The 21,750-nt window shown below is 35.9% G+C and overlaps 2 protein-coding genes across 3 annotated transcripts in view; one reads left to right on the top strand and one right to left on the bottom strand.

The window, feature by feature from the left end:
• The window catches only part of ccdc85cb (coiled-coil domain containing 85C, b), a 49,076-nt gene extending 32,659 nt beyond the window's left edge, over nucleotides 1-16,417 (top strand). Inside the window, exons 3-7 of one of the 2 annotated variants that reach the window (XM_016562570.1) lie at nucleotides 3,879-3,917; nucleotides 7,149-7,250; nucleotides 11,051-11,143; nucleotides 12,032-12,130; nucleotides 15,166-16,417. In XM_016562570.1, the coding sequence (XP_016418056.1) occupies nucleotides 3,879-3,917; nucleotides 7,149-7,250; nucleotides 11,051-11,143; nucleotides 12,032-12,130; nucleotides 15,166-15,255 (423 nt within the window). In that variant the 3' untranslated portion in view covers nucleotides 15,256-16,417. The remainder of the gene's footprint in view (nucleotides 1-3,878; nucleotides 3,918-7,148; nucleotides 7,251-11,050; nucleotides 11,144-12,031; nucleotides 12,131-15,165) is intronic. The other variant, XM_016562571.1, reaches the window with a different exon arrangement.
• Nucleotides 16,418-20,439: 4,022 nt separating this feature from the next.
• ccnk (cyclin K) overlaps nucleotides 20,440-21,750 on the bottom strand; it is a 9,714-nt gene continuing 8,403 nt past the window's right edge. Inside the window, exon 9 of the mRNA XM_016562593.1 lies at nucleotides 20,440-20,639. Coding sequence (XP_016418079.1) covers nucleotides 20,440-20,639 — 200 coding nt within the window. The remainder of the gene's footprint in view (nucleotides 20,640-21,750) is intronic.

Genomic DNA, 21,750 nt, shown 5'->3' with positions numbered 1-21,750 from the left:
TTATAATGTAATTTATTCCTGTGATGCAAAGCTGAATTTTCAGCATCATTACAGAAATCATTCTAATATGCTGATTTGCTGCTCAGGAAACATTAATTATTAATTCCTAATTATTATTATAATTATTTTCAACATTGAAAACAGCTGCATAATATTTGTGGAAACTGTGATACGGTACCATTCAAAAGTTTGAGGTAAGATAAAAAAAATAATAATAATACTTTCATTCAGCAAGACATACTGTGAAAAGTAAATAATTATAAAGTGAAAGTAAAGACATTTATAATGTTACAAAAGAGATCAACGAATCTTGAAAAAAAAAATTTCAGCATTTATACGTTTGTTTTCAAGAACCATTATTGATAATTGAACACGTATAATAATTGAGCATCAAATGAGCATTTCTGAAGGATCATGTGACCCTGAAGCCTGGAGTAATGAGCTGAAAAGTCAGTTTTGCCATCACAGGAATAAAATAGAAAACAATTATTTTAAAGTCCCCCTGTAGTGAAAATCAAGTTTTTTGTGTTGTTTATTTGTCTATGTGGTGTTTTTAATATGCTTTTAGACAAACCACGTGCCAATCTATTAATCAACACCATTGCTGAGTATTTTCTCCTTAAAACTGTAGTTTCCCAAAGGCTGACCCAGAAATGCGGTTTGAAGCAGCCCTCAGTTTGCTACGTCACAATCCAATAACCAATCACGTCAAGGGATCGATTCCTATCACTAGCATGCAAAATAAACCAATACCAGCACAAAACCAAAAATAAATTCGAGCAAAAAACCCATGAAGCTGTGGTTTAATGTGAATTCTGAACCGCTAACTTGCATTATAACCCGTGGCAACAGTGTAAAAGTAGCCCGGAGTCAGACACACCTCTCCCGCATCGGCGTCTGCACTTCACACGCGTATGCTCGCGGGCGCGAATTAATTAACAATCACAAACGGCTGCATTCGAGTCTTCAAGGCATTTTAGGACACAACATCGTCAAGTAAGTAACGTTAACGAATATTACAGTATTCACTGTAGTTGTCCGCTAGTAAAAACATAGTTTTATCAGTCATTATCCGTGTATGCCATTGTTTTGCGGTTACTAGAGTTTTGATTTTGATGATCAAAGATAAGTTTTAAGGGATAAAATATTTGACTACAGGGGGTCTTTAAATTGTTATAATATTATGACAGTATTACTTGTATACTTGTACAGTATTAATTGTAACAAAGTTACTGTATTTTTGAACACATAAAAGCAGCCTTGGTGAGCGTGAGACACTTCTTTCAAAAACATTTTAAAAAATTTTAACGGAAGTGTGTCATTTACTTTTAGTTTGAATATGAGGGACGTCATTATTATGTAATTACATATATTACAGTAATTATATCGTGGCATTTCAGTGAAATAATTAGCATTTTAAGACATTTTCAGAATGAATATTTTATTTAAATCATTCTATATCATGTTCTCTGATGTGCTTTGTGTGCCACATCCATTCAGACATGTTGCTATTAGATCTCAGGTTTGACCTCAGTCATAAATGTCTCAAAAATAAATCACAAATGTGACCTGCACGGCTGTGTTGTGGATTCATTAAGCTTGGAATATACTGCACAAGCCGTATTGACAATTTTTGACATCTTTTCACTTTCATCATATGGAAAAGAGCAGCTACATCATTTTTAACATTTAACCTTTAGTGTTCCTTGGAATAAAAAAAGGTCACATTGGTTCAGAATGACATGGTGATGCATAAGTGATTGAATTGTCAGTCTTCAGTGAAAACAAAAAAAACACTACGTGGGCACTGGAAATACTGACTGCAAAGCAGTTCTTATGAAGGCCTTTGTTGGTAACATTCATCACACAGTATTCATAGAAACAAAGCCGAGAGTGTTGGCATGGCCACAGGCTTGAAAGAGTTTTTGATCTGCAATAATTCTCTCTTTTAATGATATATCCTCATTATGTTTTCATTGCCAGCCCCCCTCTGTCTTGCAGTGGATGTGGGTGTACCAGACAGCGGTTCGCTTAAATTGTTGCGCCTTTTCGAGGCATATCTATTTGAGTCTCTTTCTCTGAACATGTGGAACATAGTGCATGGAACGTCTGAAAGCATTTTATCCCCAGGATGGAAAGCACTTTGTAAAGCTATGATTAAAATGCAAGAGAGTTACTTTCTCCCTCTGGTCAAATAAGAGAAAACGGTTAGTGTCTCATCGCTGCAGTCCTCTGAGATTGAGTGAATTCACTTGAAGCATGATTAATTCAGAGGAGAGCTCAATCCTTCAGAGAACGCTGTCCTGAGAGCACATGAACTGAGCTGAACTCTTGATTTCCCAGGATACCTACGCTAAGCTTTTCCTAAAAGCCGTTTCAACTGTTGTGATAGATGACGCTTTGGTTTGCAACTTACTTTAAACCCGCATGACCCTGAGAATGACGGGTCTGTTTTGATGAATATCAGGTATAACTGGTCACACACCTGATCATGTTCTGTGATTTTTGCCAGATTGTGATCTAGTTTTGGGACATGCTTCAGCTAATACAATGTGCAGCGCAGGTGCAGCAGTGCGTTTGAAATGGAAGTGTTGTTCTGCAATAACTGGAATTTTTTCAGCATTTCAGCACTGGCTTTCATTTCGATTAGCAGAGACTAAAATAGAAGGCTAGCTGCAAAATCAAACACAAAGAACATTGTACTTGTGTGCAAAATTTGGTTTTAACTCAAATAGTAGCCCAATAGTAGACTAAAATTTGCATTAGAAGTTAAATTTGGTGAAAGACCCCATGAAATCAACAAAATCAATTTTGGGATAGTTCACCCAAAAATGAAAATTACCCTATGATTTCCTTCAGACAAAATACAATCAGAGTTATATTTTTTAAAAAATGTCCTGGCTTTTCCAAGCTTTGTAATGGCAGTGAATTGGGGTTAAGATTTTGAAGGCCCAAAAAAGTGCATCCATCCATCATAAAACGTGCCCCACATGGCTCTGGGTGGTTAATAAGTGAAGTGAAGCGATGACAGTTAGCGGAATCTAGATTACGGTTTATAAAGTATTTAATATAGATATTTTTCAAACACAAACACATCACTTCAGAAGACATTTATTAACCCCCCGGAGCAATGTGGGGCACTTTTTTATGATGGATGGACGCACTTTTTTGGCCTTCAAAATCTCAACACCCATTCACTGCCATTATAAATCTTGGAGGAGCCAGGACATTTTTTTATATAACTCCAACTGTATTCATCTGAAAGATGAAAGTCATATACACTTAGGATGGCTTGAGGGTGAGTAAATCATGGGGTAATTTTCATTTTGGGGAGAACTATCCCTTTAATGTCCAAATGGCATTTTAAAGAATATTGTGATGTGATGTGATGTGATGACAATCTTTGATTGTAGTAAAAATCCACTGGCTTTGTTTACATTAAAAAAATTCAACAGGTGACTGTAATAATAATTAGGCCTGATTTTAGGTCTCCAACAAAATGTTCGATTCTACACTGAAAAATCACAAATCTATGATGGCGTTTCACAAAATTAAGACAAATGAAAGGATTGCATTCCAAAAGGATTTGCGTGTGTCTAAATTTGAATCTGGTGATATCAGATGACAATCTAATGTTGAATGTCCTGCAAAACATAAATAAGAAGTCCAAATATTATTATCTGACTAGTTAACCAGCTGCGTTCCCGAAAGCATCGTAAGCTTAAGTTGATCGTAGCTCCATTGGTTTACGATGTACTTAAGCTTACGATGCTTTGGGGAAACGCAGCCCTGGTTATGATAGCCCTAGTGAAGAAGCTGTATGAACATGTACTTGTATTTGTTTAATTGGTTTGTGAAATGTGTTTTGTGTTCTCCAGCCCTGTAGCCGTTATAGCTTATCAAAGCTGTCCATGAAGGTAATTTTACCACACTTTTGCTCACTGGTGGTGGAGCTCTATGTCCTCCTGTAGCTCTCTTCTTGCTTGTTTTTCTTATCTTTACATTCCCATTCTTTGTGACTTCAAAAGCTGGTGTGTACAACGGCATGCTAGGCTAAGCGCTTGTGCTAACATGCTGGGCTGTGCTCGGGGGGCTTCTGGCGCATGAGCTCATATACTTGTCCCTCTGTGTTGAAACGTCTTTCCGATCTTATCATTTATTCAAGCAGCACAGGTAGTGCAGCGTCAATTTTTCATGTCTGACAAACTGATGGATGTAAAGATGAATGGGAACATGTTTCAATTTTTAATAAACACCCACTTATCTGTCTTGGGCATCGTCCCATAACGTCTCTAAGAAAATGCACCACTCTGTGTTTTAGCGCTGTCTGTTGTGTTTAAATCCAGTCGAATTGCTTAAAATCATATTTGACTGTCCAGCAAAATAAGGTTGTGCATTTTTTTCAAAACTGACTAGATTTTGGGTTGTCTGAATGATTAGTTGACTAGTCGGTCATAAAGAAACCCTGTAATTAGGGTCCATCAAAAAGAGACTTTTATACCATATTTACCCCTATAATAGTACCTTAAAAGTACATATTAGTACCGAAATTGTACATATTAGTACATTTTGAAAAGATACCATCCCAGTGACAGCTTTTGTAGCTTGTTTTTTTTTTTTTTTTACAGGTGTTGTACCTGTATTTTGAATTTGGTGTTTTAGTGTTAACAGATATGTCTGTAAAATGACTAGGTGATGACCTGGCAGAAAATAACCGGTGAATATTCAGGGCTTTTTTAAACTGTGTAGCGACCTCAGTAACTGACTAGTCTGTTGTTGAGTGACAGGATTGATCCTATCCATTCTGGTAATCACATGTGCGGAACATTTACTTAGTCATATGTTTCACTAATTTATTTTTCTGATGTTGTCAGAGCAACAATACGGTCAGGTGAGGAATTTAGGCCCTTTAAACAGGCTACATTCCAGCAGTTCCTGTTGCCTCAGTGATGGAAAAATAACGTCAGTCCACAGGAATTCTGACACTCCCTCAGTGCTTTCAGGTTCATTTAAAAAATAAAGATAACATAACTGCATAGACGCACTTTCGACTTCTGGAACCCATTGTATATAATTCCATTATATCATTTAAAGTGAACCATACATTTTATAATAACATTATATAATAATAATTTTTTTAATTAAAATACTTTTAAGTCATTCTGTGGCCCCCCTGAAAACTTGCCAAGGCCCTCTGGTGGGCTCTGGGCCCCTGATCGAGAGTCATTGCCCTAGGAGGTCAGCAAATTATACAGTATGTTTGTAAAATAATGCAAATATGTGTTAAAATACAATAATAATTAACACCAACTAAAGCATAGCATGCAACTAAATCATTTATTGTCCCTCCCACACTGAAATATATCAAGAAAAATTAAAATAAAATGTGTGTTTGTGTACCTGGTATTCCCTATGGGGACCAAATGTCCCCAAAAGTATAGTAATACCAGTAAGTTTTGACCTTGTAGGGACTCTTTTGGTCCCCATGAGGAAACAAGCTTCCTCATACAGAATTAAAGTTTATTGAAAATGTGAAAATGCAGAGAGTTTATGTGAGGGGTAGGTTTAGGGATGGGGTTAGAGTAAGGAGAGAAAATACAGTTTGTACAGTATAAAAACCATTACGCCTATGGATTGTCCCCATAAAACGTGTGTGTGTATTCTTCATCAAATTCTACAGAAAGTGCATACAAACAAAATTGTACTTGTCTACACAAGTACATCAGTCCTTGATCAAGGTGTCCTAAATACCATAGATGGTTAGTGGGTGATACAGTATGTTTAGGTTGCAGGCAGATGTGAAGTTCACATGTTCCTTGCAGCCCCCTTAAACACAGTTTCTCTTCTAAAAGAGAGTGACAGAGTTATTTATAGGTCTTTCTTATAGTGATCACATGCATTCAGGGAACATGAAAGCAAGACATTGAAATGGTGATTAGAGATGATGCCAGCTGGAGCCTGTGGGTGTCTTTATTATAGCAGCATGAAGAGATTCCAGCTCACTTTCTATGGACAAGAACACTTAAAGGAGGTGCAGGATGCTGTGTGAGGGTTTGTTTTGGTGCTGAGCTCCATTCATCTAAGAAACTCTGAATTTCAAACTTCACACTTGGGAAAGTGCAACAGAACGCAACTTTGAAGTCAGACTTGCTATTTCGAAAGTTGATCTGATTTTAATCGATATGCAGGTATACACAAACAAAAGAAGATATTTTGAAGAATGTTGGTAACCACACAGTTGACGGTGGCTGTCGACTCCCATAAAATACTATGAAAGTCAATGGCTACCGTCAACTGGAAGAAACTCACACAGGTCTGGAAGAACTTAAGTGACAACTTAAAGGCACAATATGTAAGATTTTTTTATTAAAATATCCAAAAACCACTAGAACAGTGTTATATATTTTGCAGACTTGTGTACTTACATTATCCCAAATGTTTCGAAGAATGTTTAAATCCAGAGAAAAAAGCAATTTTAACTAATTTTAACGGACCGTGTCTATAGTGTCATTGCTATCTAGTATGATAAAACAGTGCTGCTTTACCCCACATACGCACGACCGGAAAGAGCGGAAGCGCTAAATTGTGGCATAATAAAAGCTACGCTGCTTTCGAGCCGTGTATCACGCTCGTCTCTCATTAGCAATTACTTCAGTGGCCTCGTTTCACTTTGACATCTTTCTGCCTCACTCTGCTTCATACTACGACGTTAATAAATCTTTAATACATTAGCTCATCCATGAACATGATTTCTGCCCGAGTCCCGTCGGATTGCGTCGGCTGTGGGGATGAAGACGACAACTCCCATGATTCCACACTCAGTCACGGCGTCATCAAACTATGCCTTTGTTTCTTTGTTTGTTTTGAATACGCGCCCTCTAGCGGTGAAAACTTACATATTGTGCCTTTAAATGACAGATTTATCTTTTTTTTAGGGTGAACTATCCCTTTAAAGCAGCTTTTCTCCTCTTTTCTCATACCGGCTCTGATCTCCAGACTTAAAAAAAACATTCTTGCACACACTTTTTTCACGACTTTTTCTTGCCACTTTTATTTCCTTTGAGAACAGTAAAGTATGTTTAGCTCAATGGGATGTTTAATATGCACGAGTCATAATGTCTCTCTTTCCCTCTCGTGTCATTCGACAGTGTAATTCGGGAGACCTGCGAGTCCTGCGGAAGGGCATGACCCTCTACCGCTCAGAATCACAGCTGTCTTCGCTCCCCCAGAAGCAGGAGGCCCTACTGAATGTGAGTGATCCTCAGAAACTGTACATACAAATCAATCCAAGCATATTTTAGCATGTTCATTTGCCGTATTTTCCATTTTTTAATCATCTGAAATTTGCTGCGACTAATATTCCAAAGCGACGTAGTCCTAAGTAACGCAAATTGAGAAAAAAGTGCGCGAAGCACACATATTTTAAATGATAGAGATTTCCCACATGTCCAGTTTAAGTTTTGCTTTAAATACATTTGTTTAGACTGTTTATAATGGATGTCAGTATAAGTTATGTTTGTTTTATCCTTAGGTTTTTTTTTATTCCTGCTTCGTTTTGAATACCAGTAAATTTAACTGATTTTTTGTGAAGTGAGGGGAACTAAAATGTTTATAGGGTTTGTAAATGATTAGTTTTCATAACAGTTTATTATAGGGACCAATTCTCACTATTAACTAGTTGCTTATTAGCATGCCTATTATTAACATATTGGCTGTTTATTAGTACTTACAAAGCATATCATTCTGCATGACCATATTCTACATTCCTAATCTTAACAACTAATTTACTAACTATTAATAAGCAGTAATTAGGAGTTCATTGAGGCAAAAGTCATAGTTAATGGTTTGTTAATGGCGAGAATTGGACCTTAAAATAAAGTGTGACCATTCATTTTATTTATTAGTGTTTTACCTAATTTCTGAATGCAGTAGTAAAATGTGACATACACCAATGCAACTTATCGTTTTTTCCCCCCAGAAAATTAGGTAATGTGATCTTAAAAAATATATAACAAATGTACATAATTTGTCAAGTATGTGCATACGCTTGATATATACAAGAATAAAAGTCCTGCTGGACAGTGACGGGATTCTGTTTAATGATAAAACAATAATAAAAACAAACTTTTTGCCATTTGTTTGGTGATGTATTTGTCTCAACACAAATGTCTTCAGATACTTTTGTCAGTAAATATTGTTTAATTCAGTTAATTAATCAGCATGTATAATCATTAAGTTAATTAGATTTAAATTTGTAATCAGTTGACAGCCCTATAAAAACAAGAAGCTCAAACTAGATATCATGGGATATTATTCCAAAATTAATCAGTTTAGCTCCATTCAGCAACAATGTGGGGAAAAAAGGAGATCCTTGGTGCATCAAATCTTTCATCTGGTATAGACTGCTATAGGCTTTTCCTGTATAGAACTGGAGGCACTTTTCCTACCTTTGAAAACTTTTTCCTTTCATTTTCCCTTGGAAAATTAGCAGACCTACTGAAAATACGACGAATGAATAAATGGAAAAGCAAATGCGCCTTTGAACATGTAGCCTTCAGCCAATGCACAGGAAGTCTCAGCACTGTGTTTCATGTTGCATGCTTGTGTGAGAATCTTGCCATTGTCAGTTGAAAGTCTTTACAGCGTTAATGCAGAGCTTGAATTGAATTTCTTTCAATTGTTTTGACTCAGCATCTCCTTTGAGAAAACGGGTCAAGTGCCTGTGTATTTTATTTGACCTTTCATGTTTTCTAGATTTTTGGTGTCACTTCTAAGCAGTGAACAAAGGCATCAGACATTACCATCACATATTGTTTTGGGTGTAAAATTAGCCAATGATTAATCAGGTACATAAAATAATTAAAGACAGCTAATCTCAGCTGATTTAGTTCACTAATGGTTTAATTATTTTTCATTGCATAAGCAATTAATTTGTTCACATTTTATCTGACGAAAATAACATTGGTCACACTTTATTTTAAGGTCCAATTCTCACCATTAACAAATCATTAACTTCGACTTAAACTCCTAATTTGCTGCTTATTAATAGTCAGTAAGGTAGTTGTTAAGTTTTGGGTAGGATTTGAGATGTAAAATATGATCATGCAGAATATGTGCTTTATAAGTACTAATAAACAGCCAATGTGTTAGTAATAGGCATGCTTATAAACTAGTTACTAGTAAGAATTGTTCCCTATACTAAAGTGTTACTATAACATTTTATTTGACTACATTAAAAAAAAAAAAAACAGTACAACAGACCAAACCTTAATGAAATTGAGATGTATTAATTTACATGTTAAACATATGGAAGATTTATGAATATAATTATCATACAACATTGGCTGTTGAAATAACTGCATGTGGCAAGTATACAGAAGTATTGGCTTTTTAGAAATGTTTTGAGTTCCTTGTGCATTAGAGACTTCGTTTTTCATGATTTAGAGACTTTTAGTAATATTGCATAATGTGCATTGTAAAATGTTGATGTTGTGAATATTGCTGATAAATCTCACGCAAATAGGATGTGGTTGAGTGAACTAGTTAACCTGTTCCATTCATTTGTTTGCATTTTTCTTCTTCTAAAACCATTTTTAATGCTTCGTTCTGGCAGTGTTCTTTTTAATTGTCCTATTTTTATCAACAGTATGGTTTACTTGAAATAATTGAATTGTCTTTTCCCCATTCCGTCTTCATTATCAGAATCCAAAACTCTTTGTTGACAAACTGACAACTGACATTCATTTTCGAGTTACTTGATGATATTTACATGGGAAAGTACATCATTTTCCACGTATTAGAACCATGCCAATTGTATTCAATCCCAGTTTTGCTGTCTAAGAACTGACACTACAGTTTGTCCTCTTTAGTCAGCACTTATTAGTCTAAACAGAGTGAGAATGACTTTCTTTAACCATTTAAAAATAGATTTCTGCATGGTGTTTCTATGGGAACCATCTCAAATTCTGGAGAGTTCTTCCTTCCAGAAGCTTTGATTGATAAGCTCTCTTATGAAAGACATAGAGAGGTATATTAGATGCTTATTAGATCATCATGAACACGGCACACAGCAAAACACACACGTGTTTTTTAAATGGGGTGTTTTGCAGTCATCATCAGCATGAATGTATGCGGATCATGTCCGGCTCTCTTCATGTGGTATGAATGATTAAACACAACCGGGGGTTTTGTCCTCCACAACTGTCTGGGCTGCAAAGATGAATGTTTTAGATGGAACGTAGTTTTCATTATGAATGATCCTCATATCTCTGAGTTAAGACAGATCATTAACAATGATGAATTAGTTAATACATCACCAATGAGAACAGGACTGCATGATGATAATGCACATGAGCTGGTTTGTTTTTTGGTGCACAATGATCTACCAGCTCAGCTAGTTATCTGGTAGCTGCTAATCTAAAAAAAAAAAAAAAAAGCTGCTAAGATGGTGATGGGAAAATATTCTTTAGGAGAGCCAGTTCACTCTCCAGTCATCTTGGCTTCTATGGAAATGAATGGGCAATCATCAAATTTCTACAAAACTCTTGGTAACATTTACCTCTCTGTCCTTCCGCTGGTTGACCATTCAAACCAAACTGGACCCACTAATGACCAGCTATAAACCAGCTACCATGTTTCAATGGTTTTAGGTGATGTTTTCCAGCAGGATGTTTTTGTTATTAACTTTGTGCCCTTAGCTTTTACAACAAGGCGTAGGTTTGGTTTGAAAAGTGGTTACAGGGAGGCAGGAGACAACCCTGAAATTATAATTTTTCAACAAACCAGCAATTAAATCAGTGAGTCACAGAACCTGGATCATATTAAGAAAACCTTTTTTTTTTTATATTAATATAAAATCTTTACTGTCACTTTTGATCAATTTAATTCATCCTTGCTGAATACAAATATTAATTTCTTTCAGAAAAAATCTTACTGGCTCCAGACTTTTGAACAGTAGTGTATACTTCCATGATACCATATCCCCCCCCCCCAAAAAGGTCCTTTAACCAATATGTTGACCAGGACCAAACTAACATGTTTTCTTCTCCAGGGGACTGCAAGGCTACAGACCAGTGAGTCTTCTCCTTCCACCGGGTTTGTCTCATCTGTACAGAAACCTGAAGCTGTGGTTCATGCCATGAAGGTACACCCATTTTCACACACGTTATCTAACCAAATAGAATGTATTTAAATATAGAAAAACCACTATAAAGCTTTTTAATCAAAACGTTGAACAAAACAGGTTACAATTGATAAAACAGTAGATATACTGTTCAAAACGAAGTGTTTCAACTAGAGCTGTCAAACGATTAATCGCGATTAATCGCATCCAAAATAAACTTTTTTGTTTACATAATATATGTATGTGTACTGTGTTTGTTTATTATGCATATATATATAAATACACACACATTCATTATATATTTTGAAAATATTTACATGTATATACATTTATATATTTATATTATATTTTATATTATATATAAATATGTTTAATATATAAACATAACATATTTTTCTTAAATATATACATTTGCATTTGTTTGTATTTATATATATATACATAATAAATATACACAGTACACACTCATATATTATGTAAACAAAAACTTTTAGATGCGATTAATCGTGATTAATCGTTTGACAGCACTAGTTCTGCTCAAATGTCAGTGGAATATGTTCATAGCAGAGTAACCACAGATGTAGTTCATCACAATGACTAAGACACCTGTGTTAACTGATGAACTGTCAATTATGAAATCAGTTTAATCCAAGTCTTCTGAAGAGACACAATTGCTTTATATTATGAGTAGATTTAAGTTACTAGAACATTAGAACACTAGTGAAAATGCTTGCTTCTTATTTTTTATTTTTGGTTCCATTACAAAATAATATTGTCAGCATAACAATTTAACGTTAAATGTCAAATAAAAAAAACTTTTCTTGTCCTTTTTTCTGGAAATTTTACAGTACAGTATGACTGTTTGAGCTGGTTTTAAAATATGCTCTTGACCATATACTGTATTAACAGGTTCTGGAGGTCCATGATAATCTGGACAAGCAGCTTCCAGAAGAAAGTGAAGAAGACCTGAGTGAGAAAGAGAAAGCCATAGTGCGGGAGATGTGCAACGTGAGTATTTATTTAGATTTTTGCGATAAGTGTGTTATGCTTGCTAATCACATCGTGCACAATCCAAAAATGTGATGTTCCATTCATTCAGTTGACCCTTTGCTGGTTCAGCCTTAAAACATTACTGACCAATCCTATCAACTTTAGCACCTGTTGCTGTACACCATATTTTGAGACAAGCTTTTGCTTATTTTAATGTGAATACATATTCCTATTAGCAAATTTTTAAATAGAATTCTATAGAATTTATCGCAAAACAATGTTGCCATTGTTGTCACGTAATCATTTTCAAATTAGGCTTTTCACTTTTCAGCTCAATGTGAGAAAAGTTTGCCTAAATTCTGACATTCTCTAGTGTTTTTAATCAAATGAATGCATTGTAACTAGGGATGCACTGATACCACTTTTTCCAGTACTCGCCCGATACCGATACTTTTATTTTTGGTACTTGCCGATACCGAGTACATCAGCTGGCGCAAATCAGCTATACAGGCAATAATACTGATTGTTTTATATTCATTGCATACATATACTTCGTAGTAGACATCCTTAACTCCATTCTGCTGTCTGTTGTTCTGTTGTCGGTGTTTCTTTGTCTGAATATGGCACTTATCACATGCTGTGTGGTATCGGCGTTTGGTATCGGGGCATTTTAACGAGTACGAGTACAGGAGCTCAGTATCGGGCCCGATACCGATACCAGTATCGGTATCGGTTCATCCCTAATTGTAACTATTTAAAGAACAATGGCAGATAAAAATGCTTTACATTTCCAAAAATGGCACGCTGTTCACAGAAATGTCTAGTTCATTTATGGAACATTCGTTAAAGCTTCCTTTCACGAGGAAGTGTCTCCAAGGGGGTGTAGTTTATGGAGGGGTCAGTGAATGGACAGGTTGGTACACAGAGCTCATAATAGTTTGATCTGTTTGTTGGGCCCCTCAGTGGAATGTGGGAATGAAGAAATCCAGCTCTGAGCACAATAACACCTCTGTCCTTCTCACCTGGAAACTCCTGGCCTGTTCAACACCATTGTGAACTCTGTTCATAAGAGCTCTTGATGGATGTTTTGGCTTGTTTGCACTTACTTTCTATGGGTGATTGTAACATAAAGTTAAATACGCCAATCGAATAACTGTGACTTTATGTGAAAAAGGGACAATGTATATAAATTATAATTGGGATGCACAATATATCATTATCATCAGCCAATATTATAATTGTTTTCATTTTTTAAAAGGTTAATGTTAGTCATTTAATCATACATGCTCATTCCACCTTAGATTCCATTAGATTTTTGCTTACATTTGATTACATTTTCCATCATCTAATGCTAATTTAAGGACACTAAGGATTTGCTTGTGCCAATGCAAACCCTCTTTTGGCATCAAAGAAACTACTGTGAGGGGTCACACTTTATTTTAAGGCCTCCAAACTCCTAATACCTCAATAAACTCCTAATTTGCTGCTTATTCATAGTTAGTAAGGTAGGTGTTAAGTTCAGGTATTGGTTCAGGTATTTTTGAAGGCATAATAGCCTTCAAAAAGCTATTATGCCTATTAAGCAAAAAAAAAAAAAACTGTAATTTCATGGTGTAACCACTAGATTCCTGTATAGGACTCTATAGAGAGGCTTGTGAATTCCCTAGTTGTTTTTATACATAATTGTTTACTTTTATTAGGTTGTGGATTTAAATGTATATTAAGGCATTCTCAAAGACTACTTTTTGTCAAGGTTTATATTTTTAGTTGTTTTAAATGTTGATTTGAAGTGTAGGTTTTTGCATTATTATTACTACATTCAAACCTGAACACAGAAAGCATTTTGTTACACAAAACATTAACATTCATAAAAATGTAACAACCTCTTATTTCAGTCTTCTGGCTCATTTTGGCTATATGGTTATAGCCATACCAGTTCGTTTGAGTACGTATAATTCTGTATGTGTGTGTCTATGAGTGGATGTATCTGTTTTACACTCTTGATGTTTAAGAGTGTAACTCCTTCCTTGCTGTCCACTTTTTTACTGCATTGTAGTTGAATTATTGATTTTATTTTACATAGTTGCAGTGTTACAGTCACACCAGTTCATAGGTGTGTGTGTGTACAAGTGTTTGTCCGTGCGTGTGTGAGTTGGTGTGTTGATTTTGTACTCTAGATGTTTTAGAATTTCACTCCTTCATTGCTGTGCATTTTTTTCTGCATTGTGGGGGATTTGTAGATTGTACACACAAAAAAATAGATTTTTTTCCCCCCATTTCCCATTCATTTTCTATGGTCGGTCATAGAAGACCATGAGTGACTTTTTTTTTTTACGACCACTTAGCTTTTTTGAATCATGCCCTCAATTTGTTGTGTGTGTTCACATTCTAAGTGCCATAAAAGTCACCAAGTTTCGTACCATTCTGGTGAAGTTACGATTTTTAAAAATTCAAAATGTAAAATTCTTTGGTCAGAAGTGACTGAAGACCGCACAAGGGTTTAAATATATCATGTAACTAAGGTTTGCAGTAGTCAGTTTACTGGTGTTTGCACCATTTTTTAAAGCCCAGAAAAGCGTAACCCATTTTGCTCTTGACATGGCTGCGATAGTTGCTAATTTGCACTGCTCTTGGTAGATTGCATTGGTCTTTCATTTGCACAATGTTAGTAGACCAACAGCAGAACTTTCCACTCCCATCAACGCTTTTTTGGGATTGGGGTCTCACACTGATTTGTAAATCTGGCCCTAAGATATAAAAACTTGCTAAATGTAATCTTTAAATTCAAATCTGAAAATGGTAATCCATCTTCTGATTTAAATGTTGATTTGAAGTGTAGGTTTTTGCATTATTATTACTACATTCAAACCTGAACACAGAAAGCAAATATTACAGACCATACAAAATGAATTGGTTCATTCTTAAGTATAGGTTCTAAATAAGAAAGGAGAGCACTGAAAATGCCAACAGCTTATAAGATGCAGGTTTTGCACTGACATACAGAATATAAAAGTGGCACAGCTGTTTTTTTGACTTTGTCCCTTTGTGTTCAGGTGGTGTGGCGAAAGCTCGGTGATGCAGCTGGATCAAAGCCATCCATCCGACGGCAGCTCTCTGGGAATCAGTTCAAAGGTCCTCTATAGCAGCTCTAACACATGAGGAACATCTCTCCATCTGTTCAGCCACCATGAAACTCCAGCAGGACCAAACTGAGAAACTGCACACACAAACGCTTCTGTCCACTACCATCATCCATGTCAAATAATTTGGAATCCAACTATTGCCATTAACATTGGACCGCTACACTCCAATTTTCCGTGAATCAGTGAACATGTAAAGCAATAATCTGCATTGAAATGACTTTTTTTTTTTACTATTAATTATATTTTTTCTTTATTGATTAAATGGATCTCGTATGAATTTACCAATTTTGGACTACTCAGTTGACAATTACCCAACAGTCAATTTGACCGAATGTAGATTTAGAGAAGAAACACTAAAAGGATAGTATCGTTTGAGACTGGACCCATGAAGTGTTTACGACTGGCAGCTAGTCATGTTCAGTCAGCTTGCCTCATATTATTGTTTTTACATAACAGTGATGTCAGAAAACTCATTATTGTTTCCTTACACCCTTTTAGACAAAGTTGGGTCCATCAAACTGTGGTTTACTCCTTTCAGAGTGATACCAGATAATGCTCACTCACTCCACTGTGTTCTGGTACCCTTCCTGTGCAAGTAATGTACAGAAATGATTTTGAAAGACAATGTAAGATATGTACAAAAGCTTTAAATCACTTTATTATGTTGTCTTTTTAAGTGTTTTTACTTTTTCTAGTAGCTGTTTTTAATAAGTTCCAACTTAACAGCGTATGGGGTTTCTTAACAGCGCAACACTTTTTGAACAATGCAACTCAAGACACAAAAGCAGCACAAAACATGCTGAATCTGATTTTTCCCTCTTCCTGTATGGAAAAAAATGGCAGTCACAACTGAAATTCATTGTTTTTGTATATTTAAGATGTCAAATTTTAAAACGGTGTGCATGCTAGACAATCACGTCTCTCAGGTCTAGGGAAATGGCAAGTATACATCATGTCTGAAACATAGTAGTTTTGTCCTTTTCCAGCCTTTTTAAGTCCTTGATTGACCCGTTAACAGTCAAGACTGATGCATTGGCAGAAATAATTGTGCTAACCTAATGTTTTAAAAGTCTAGGCTATCTGTTTCAACCCTTGGAGTTTACCTACAAATCTAAGGCTACATTTACACGACAACGATGTAGTCAAAAACAGAAACGTTTTTCCCTTGTGTTTTTAAAGATTTTCACGTATACACGACAACATTTTCAAAATGATTTGCATTTACACATATCCGTGAAAACGGCCAAAAACGCTGTACTACGTATGCCAGGCCAGTAGTTGGCGCTGTCACCTTGCTAGTAAACAGTACCTGCAGAGAAGTGATGATTTTATGTTGTATATGGCTGTTGTTGGTTGTAATATTGGTGAAGTAAATCCACACTTTGCTGAAGAAGCGTTAGCAAACTCTTGAGCAGCAACAACAGTACCATGTACTCCGCCATTGTTGTGTATGTTTGTTCGCGCTTGCCTTTAAAATCGACACGTACTGCGCATGTCTACATACTTAACACGTACTGCGCACGCACATGACGTCACCGTTTTCAAAGATTCCCATATTTGGGTGTTTACACGGAAACGATAACAGTGCCGTTTTCAAAAATATGCGTTTTCAGTCCCCAAAACGCTGTTGTCGTGTAACAAACAGGCAAAACGCATAAAAAGTTTCCCGTTTTTGGATGAAAATGTTGTCGTATAAATGGCCCCTAAAACTCCTGAAGGCCCTTTCTCGTGATTCAAGTAAAAAAAAAAACTAAAAAAAAACATGCAATGCTCCACATTGACCTCCACATGAATGCATGACAGATGATGGCAATGGGGTCAAAGTTTAAATTAAAGCAGCTTTGTGTCTCAAAAAGTGGACAAGTCCATCAATATGTCCTGCCCCAACTTAATATTTCAGTCCATGAAGGAAAACTGCGCCCATCAAGCGGTTTCATTTTTAAGTAGTTGTTGCAGGGGGATTCTCTGTCACTGTCAGTTATTATTATTGTTGTTTGTTTTGGATGAAAAATTATCACAAGCCCTCATGGAATCCATTAGAAGTTATGCATATTTACCACCCCATGCTTGTTCATTTATTATATATTTTGGCTAATTTGATAATGCTTTCAGTTATCACTTTCAGCACCATTTAACACATTTTATGTTTAAATTCCTCACATTTTCCCTCAAAAGTCTGGCCTGCTATTCAGCAGAGAACTATTGTTATCTTAAATAGTGATTAAGGTCTGGATATAGCAAGTGATGTTCAGCTCATTTAAATGCATGTCAGCAATAGTTTAATGTATGTGAGTCTCTTTTCCTGATATTCTTTTCGATGTCAAATGAACCAGAGTTCAAAAACAGGCTGACTATAAATGAAATACTACGGCTGTGGTCAGAATGCAAACCTAGCATATTATTGTGCAATATATGCTAAATACTATATCAAAAAAAAGAAATAGTATATAAAACAGTACACATTTTACAACCGTAAACAGTAGCATTGACGTATTAAAAAGTCTAGAAATATTCCATATTCAAATAAATTGCAACTAATTCAGTTCGATCTTCATACTGGCAATGGAAGGTCGAGCACACTGCATTGTGGGATATATATGTTGTATGCTGCATTTTGATAAGATGTTAGTATGCTATTCCGAACATAGCCAAAAGATGTAATTGTAAATGGGTAAAAGCTAAAGAAAGAGTTTTAACATGAATTAACCAGAGATGTTTTCTCTATTAGTAAGAGTGCATTTGATTGGCTGGCAATGAGTTTTGACCCACCTGTTACAAACATGAGAAGTTGCTATTGTTGTTAATGAAAGGAGTTGCAAGCAGATCCTATACAGATAAAGTGCCGTTTCACTTGAGAAGCGGTCTGAACACAAAGCCATGATTTTTTTGGGATGATATTATTTGCCTCTTTTGTGCATGGGGTTTTATTTGGAACCTATGCGCCTACTCCCTGTGTTGTTTTATTGTGTAAAACCTCTGAGGTTTATCCTGTCTTCAGTGTTAATAGCTGTGAGCATGACAGCAGGAGACATTTTATGGTAAAGATGTAAAGAAAAAAAGGTGTACAAAGTGAAACAGACAATTTTGTCAATAAACAAACTATTGCTTTATGTCGTCACATTTATTTATATAGCACTTTATACAGATTGTTTTAAAGCAGCTTTACAGTTTAGTTCAGTGTTGATTTAATTCAGTTTTGAAACACACATCCTTCATATGAATAAAATGTATCAAACTATCTGTTAGCGTTTCACTAATGTGAAATACCAGCATTTCTATGATAGAGGACATTATAGACTTTATTGTATAGTAACAGATGTATAGAACCTAGTGCAATAATTTAAAGTTCAACTTTGCTAAACCTGTACTTTGGGATATTTTGTTCAGTTGTTCTCAAATGGTGGGTTGTGACCCTGAAAATAGGTCACAAGGCTGATCTGATAGGGTTGCCAACAGCAGGGGGAAGAACACTGCTAAATGCAACTAGCCATTCTTATGTTTCGTTTATGTGATTTAGGTGCAAATTCATGTCACTTGCTAAATTAGGCAATGTTAACATCTCAAAACCCATGAACAAAACATGTTAAATACCGGTTTAATGGCAATAGGTAAACATGGTTTGTGTTTAACACAACTGTGTGGTGAATTATTGGCTGCAGAGAGCAATTTTGGAGCTATATTAGTGCGGGTCCCAACTTGATGGCCTACGTAAAGCCCAATTCCAGTAAACATGTCAAGTCAAGTCACCATTATTTATATAGAGTTTTTTTTTTTTTTACAATGCAGATTGTGTCAAAGCAGCTGTGCAAAATGCAAAATAATAAAATAAATGTTTGAGAATTGTGCCCCCTAATGGTAATGAAGGGAATTACTCCTTTTTACACATTTCATCTCATCGACAACCTCACAAAATTAAAACCGAATCAACAACATACTGTATGCACAATGAGGCATAAAAAATTAGATATGGAAAAGACACAGCATGTTTTCTGAAAAGCTAAGTTATATATTTTAAGCTAACCAAATAGAAAGTTTGGTAATTTACTGATAATGCAAACATAAAACACGAATACATTTTAACTAATGACCTGTTTAGCATTACACAATATAATGTTGTTTATTAATGTAATTCAAGTTTTAATAAAGTGTTAATTTTAGAAATGTATACTGGGATATATCTTGTGAAACTTTATTTAATCTTTCCAGCCAGGAGCTTGTTTGTATCATTTTGAAACTGTACAGGCAAGGTTTGTAATACCATATTTTTAAACCTTGTGTAACACAATGTGTACATTTAATGTTTTTTAATTTAATTATTTTCTCAGATAGTTCATAGCCTGACAGTGACGCAATTTAAAACAAGACACAATCAAGTAAATGCACAAGGGGAAAAATACTTTTATTATCTGCCTAAAAAAAAAATCAACAGGCAAACACAAGGTGGTTGAGCATAGCAAGTCCTTTGCCGATTAAATACTAAGCAAACTAAGGCACATACGGGAAACTACAGAACGAACATGCCTATCAATCAATGCACTTGATCTCAGGTCAGTCAAAGATGCCAGAAACGCATCTGAATCAAAGGACTGCTAAGGGGATATTTTCCCCAAGATTCTGCAACACACCAACTAAGCAAAGCCAAAGGAGAGTGAATACATAACACTGAAAAAAAGGTTCTCTAAAGATAATACAGAATAAATCATATGTACAACCAAGAATTCATAATTCATTCACAGAAATGGGTTTGGAATGTAAGAATTTAAAGGGACAGTTTCCCCAGACTCTGTCTTTATTTATCCACCCTCATGCCATTCTAAACCTGTATGCTTTTTTTTTTCTTTTTTTGAATCTTCACATCTTTTCAGATCTTTTCATGTAAAAACCATTCATATTGACCAGAACATATAATATGAAGTAATCCTTACTACTTGAGCTCGGAAACCACATAATAATTTTGAAAAAAGCTGAAAACAGCTCTATTATATGACTTCAAAAACATCATATTGTCCCGAGTCATAGATCACAAGTTGTATGGTCCATTTTTTAGATTGCCCTCTTTGTAGATTGACCAACCATGGTCAACGTGAAGCACTGTATGGATAAATATCCATTTTGCATACAGGTTTAGAACAACATGAGGGAGAGTAAATACATCAGTTTTTCATTTTGGGGTGAACTATCCCTTCAAATCGCATCAGTGGATTTAAAGTCTAACCGTGAAACCCTGAACTTGGAGGGAGGAGGGGGTGGCGGGCGGTGAGGCAGAGGGGGCGGGGCTCCGTGGGGCAGAGGAGGAGCCGGGCCCTGTGCTGGATCCATGTCAGCTGAGGTGGCCGGTTCTGCTTCAGCGGGAGGAGCTGGGATGACAGACGGAGCCTTGCGATCTATGTGTGGACAGAAGTCATAGCCGTGTTACTATAGTATCAATTATATACATTTAGTATAATCACTTTATAATAGTTTTCATTGACAAACATCATTATGTGTATATACACTACCGTTCAAAAGTTTGAGGTCGGTAAGATTTTAGGGTTTTTGAAAATAAAAATTATCAGGGCTGCATTTATTTGTTCAAAAATAGTGAATTACAATACAATATTGTGAAATTTGATTCCATTTTAAAATAACTTCTTTTTTTTTATTTATAATTTCATAATTTATTTCAGTAATGGATCATTGCTCCAGTCTTGAGTGTCACATGATCCTTCAGAAATAATTCTAATATGCTAATTTAGTGCTCAAGAAATATATATTTTTTTAATTAATAATGTTGAAAACAGTTGTGCTGCTTTTTTTTTTTTTTTTGTGGACACCATGATAATTTTTCAGGATTCTGTGACGAATAGAAAGAAATCACTGTAACATTATAAATGTCTTTATTGACACATTTGATCAATTTAAATAGTTCTTGCTGAAAATAAAGTATCGATTTCTATTAAAAATATAAGTATTAATCACAAGTTGTATGGTCCATTTTTTAGATTGCCCTCTTTGTAGATTGACCAACCATGGTCAACGTGAAGCACTGTATGGATAAATATCCATTTTGCATACAGGTTTAGAACAACATGAGGGAGAGTAAATACATCAGTTTTTCATTTTGGGGTGAACTATCCCTTCAAATCGCATCAGTGGATTTAAAGTCTAACCGTGAAACCCTGAACCCAAGCAGAAGTCTGCGGTATTTCATGGACTCCCAGACACTGGCAGCTGAAATGTCTCAGAATACACATAAACCCGATACAGACTGTGTATATTGTATACAGGCACATGTATCGTGTAGGGCCTGATTTAATCACCCCTCATCTCATCCAAGCCCCTCTGTTCATTCCTGCCACAGGCGGCATGGCGTGGGGTGGCAGCGGCACCTGAGGTTGGCCGGGTGGAGGTGGGTACCCAGCGGGCGGTAAGCCCATCACCGGAGGGGGCACATTGTGCCCTGGTGGCATACGCGGGGGCGGAGGGGGGTAGCTGGGGTTGTAGCCTGGAGGGGGG

This window comes from Sinocyclocheilus rhinocerous, unplaced genomic scaffold (assembly GCF_001515625.1).
Source record: "Sinocyclocheilus rhinocerous isolate Xijiao unplaced genomic scaffold, SAMN03320098_v1.1 scaffold769, whole genome shotgun sequence".
In the NCBI taxonomy this organism is placed as follows: domain Eukaryota; kingdom Metazoa; phylum Chordata; class Actinopteri; order Cypriniformes; family Cyprinidae; genus Sinocyclocheilus; species Sinocyclocheilus rhinocerous.
This window is presented reverse-complemented; position numbering and strand designations above follow the sequence as displayed.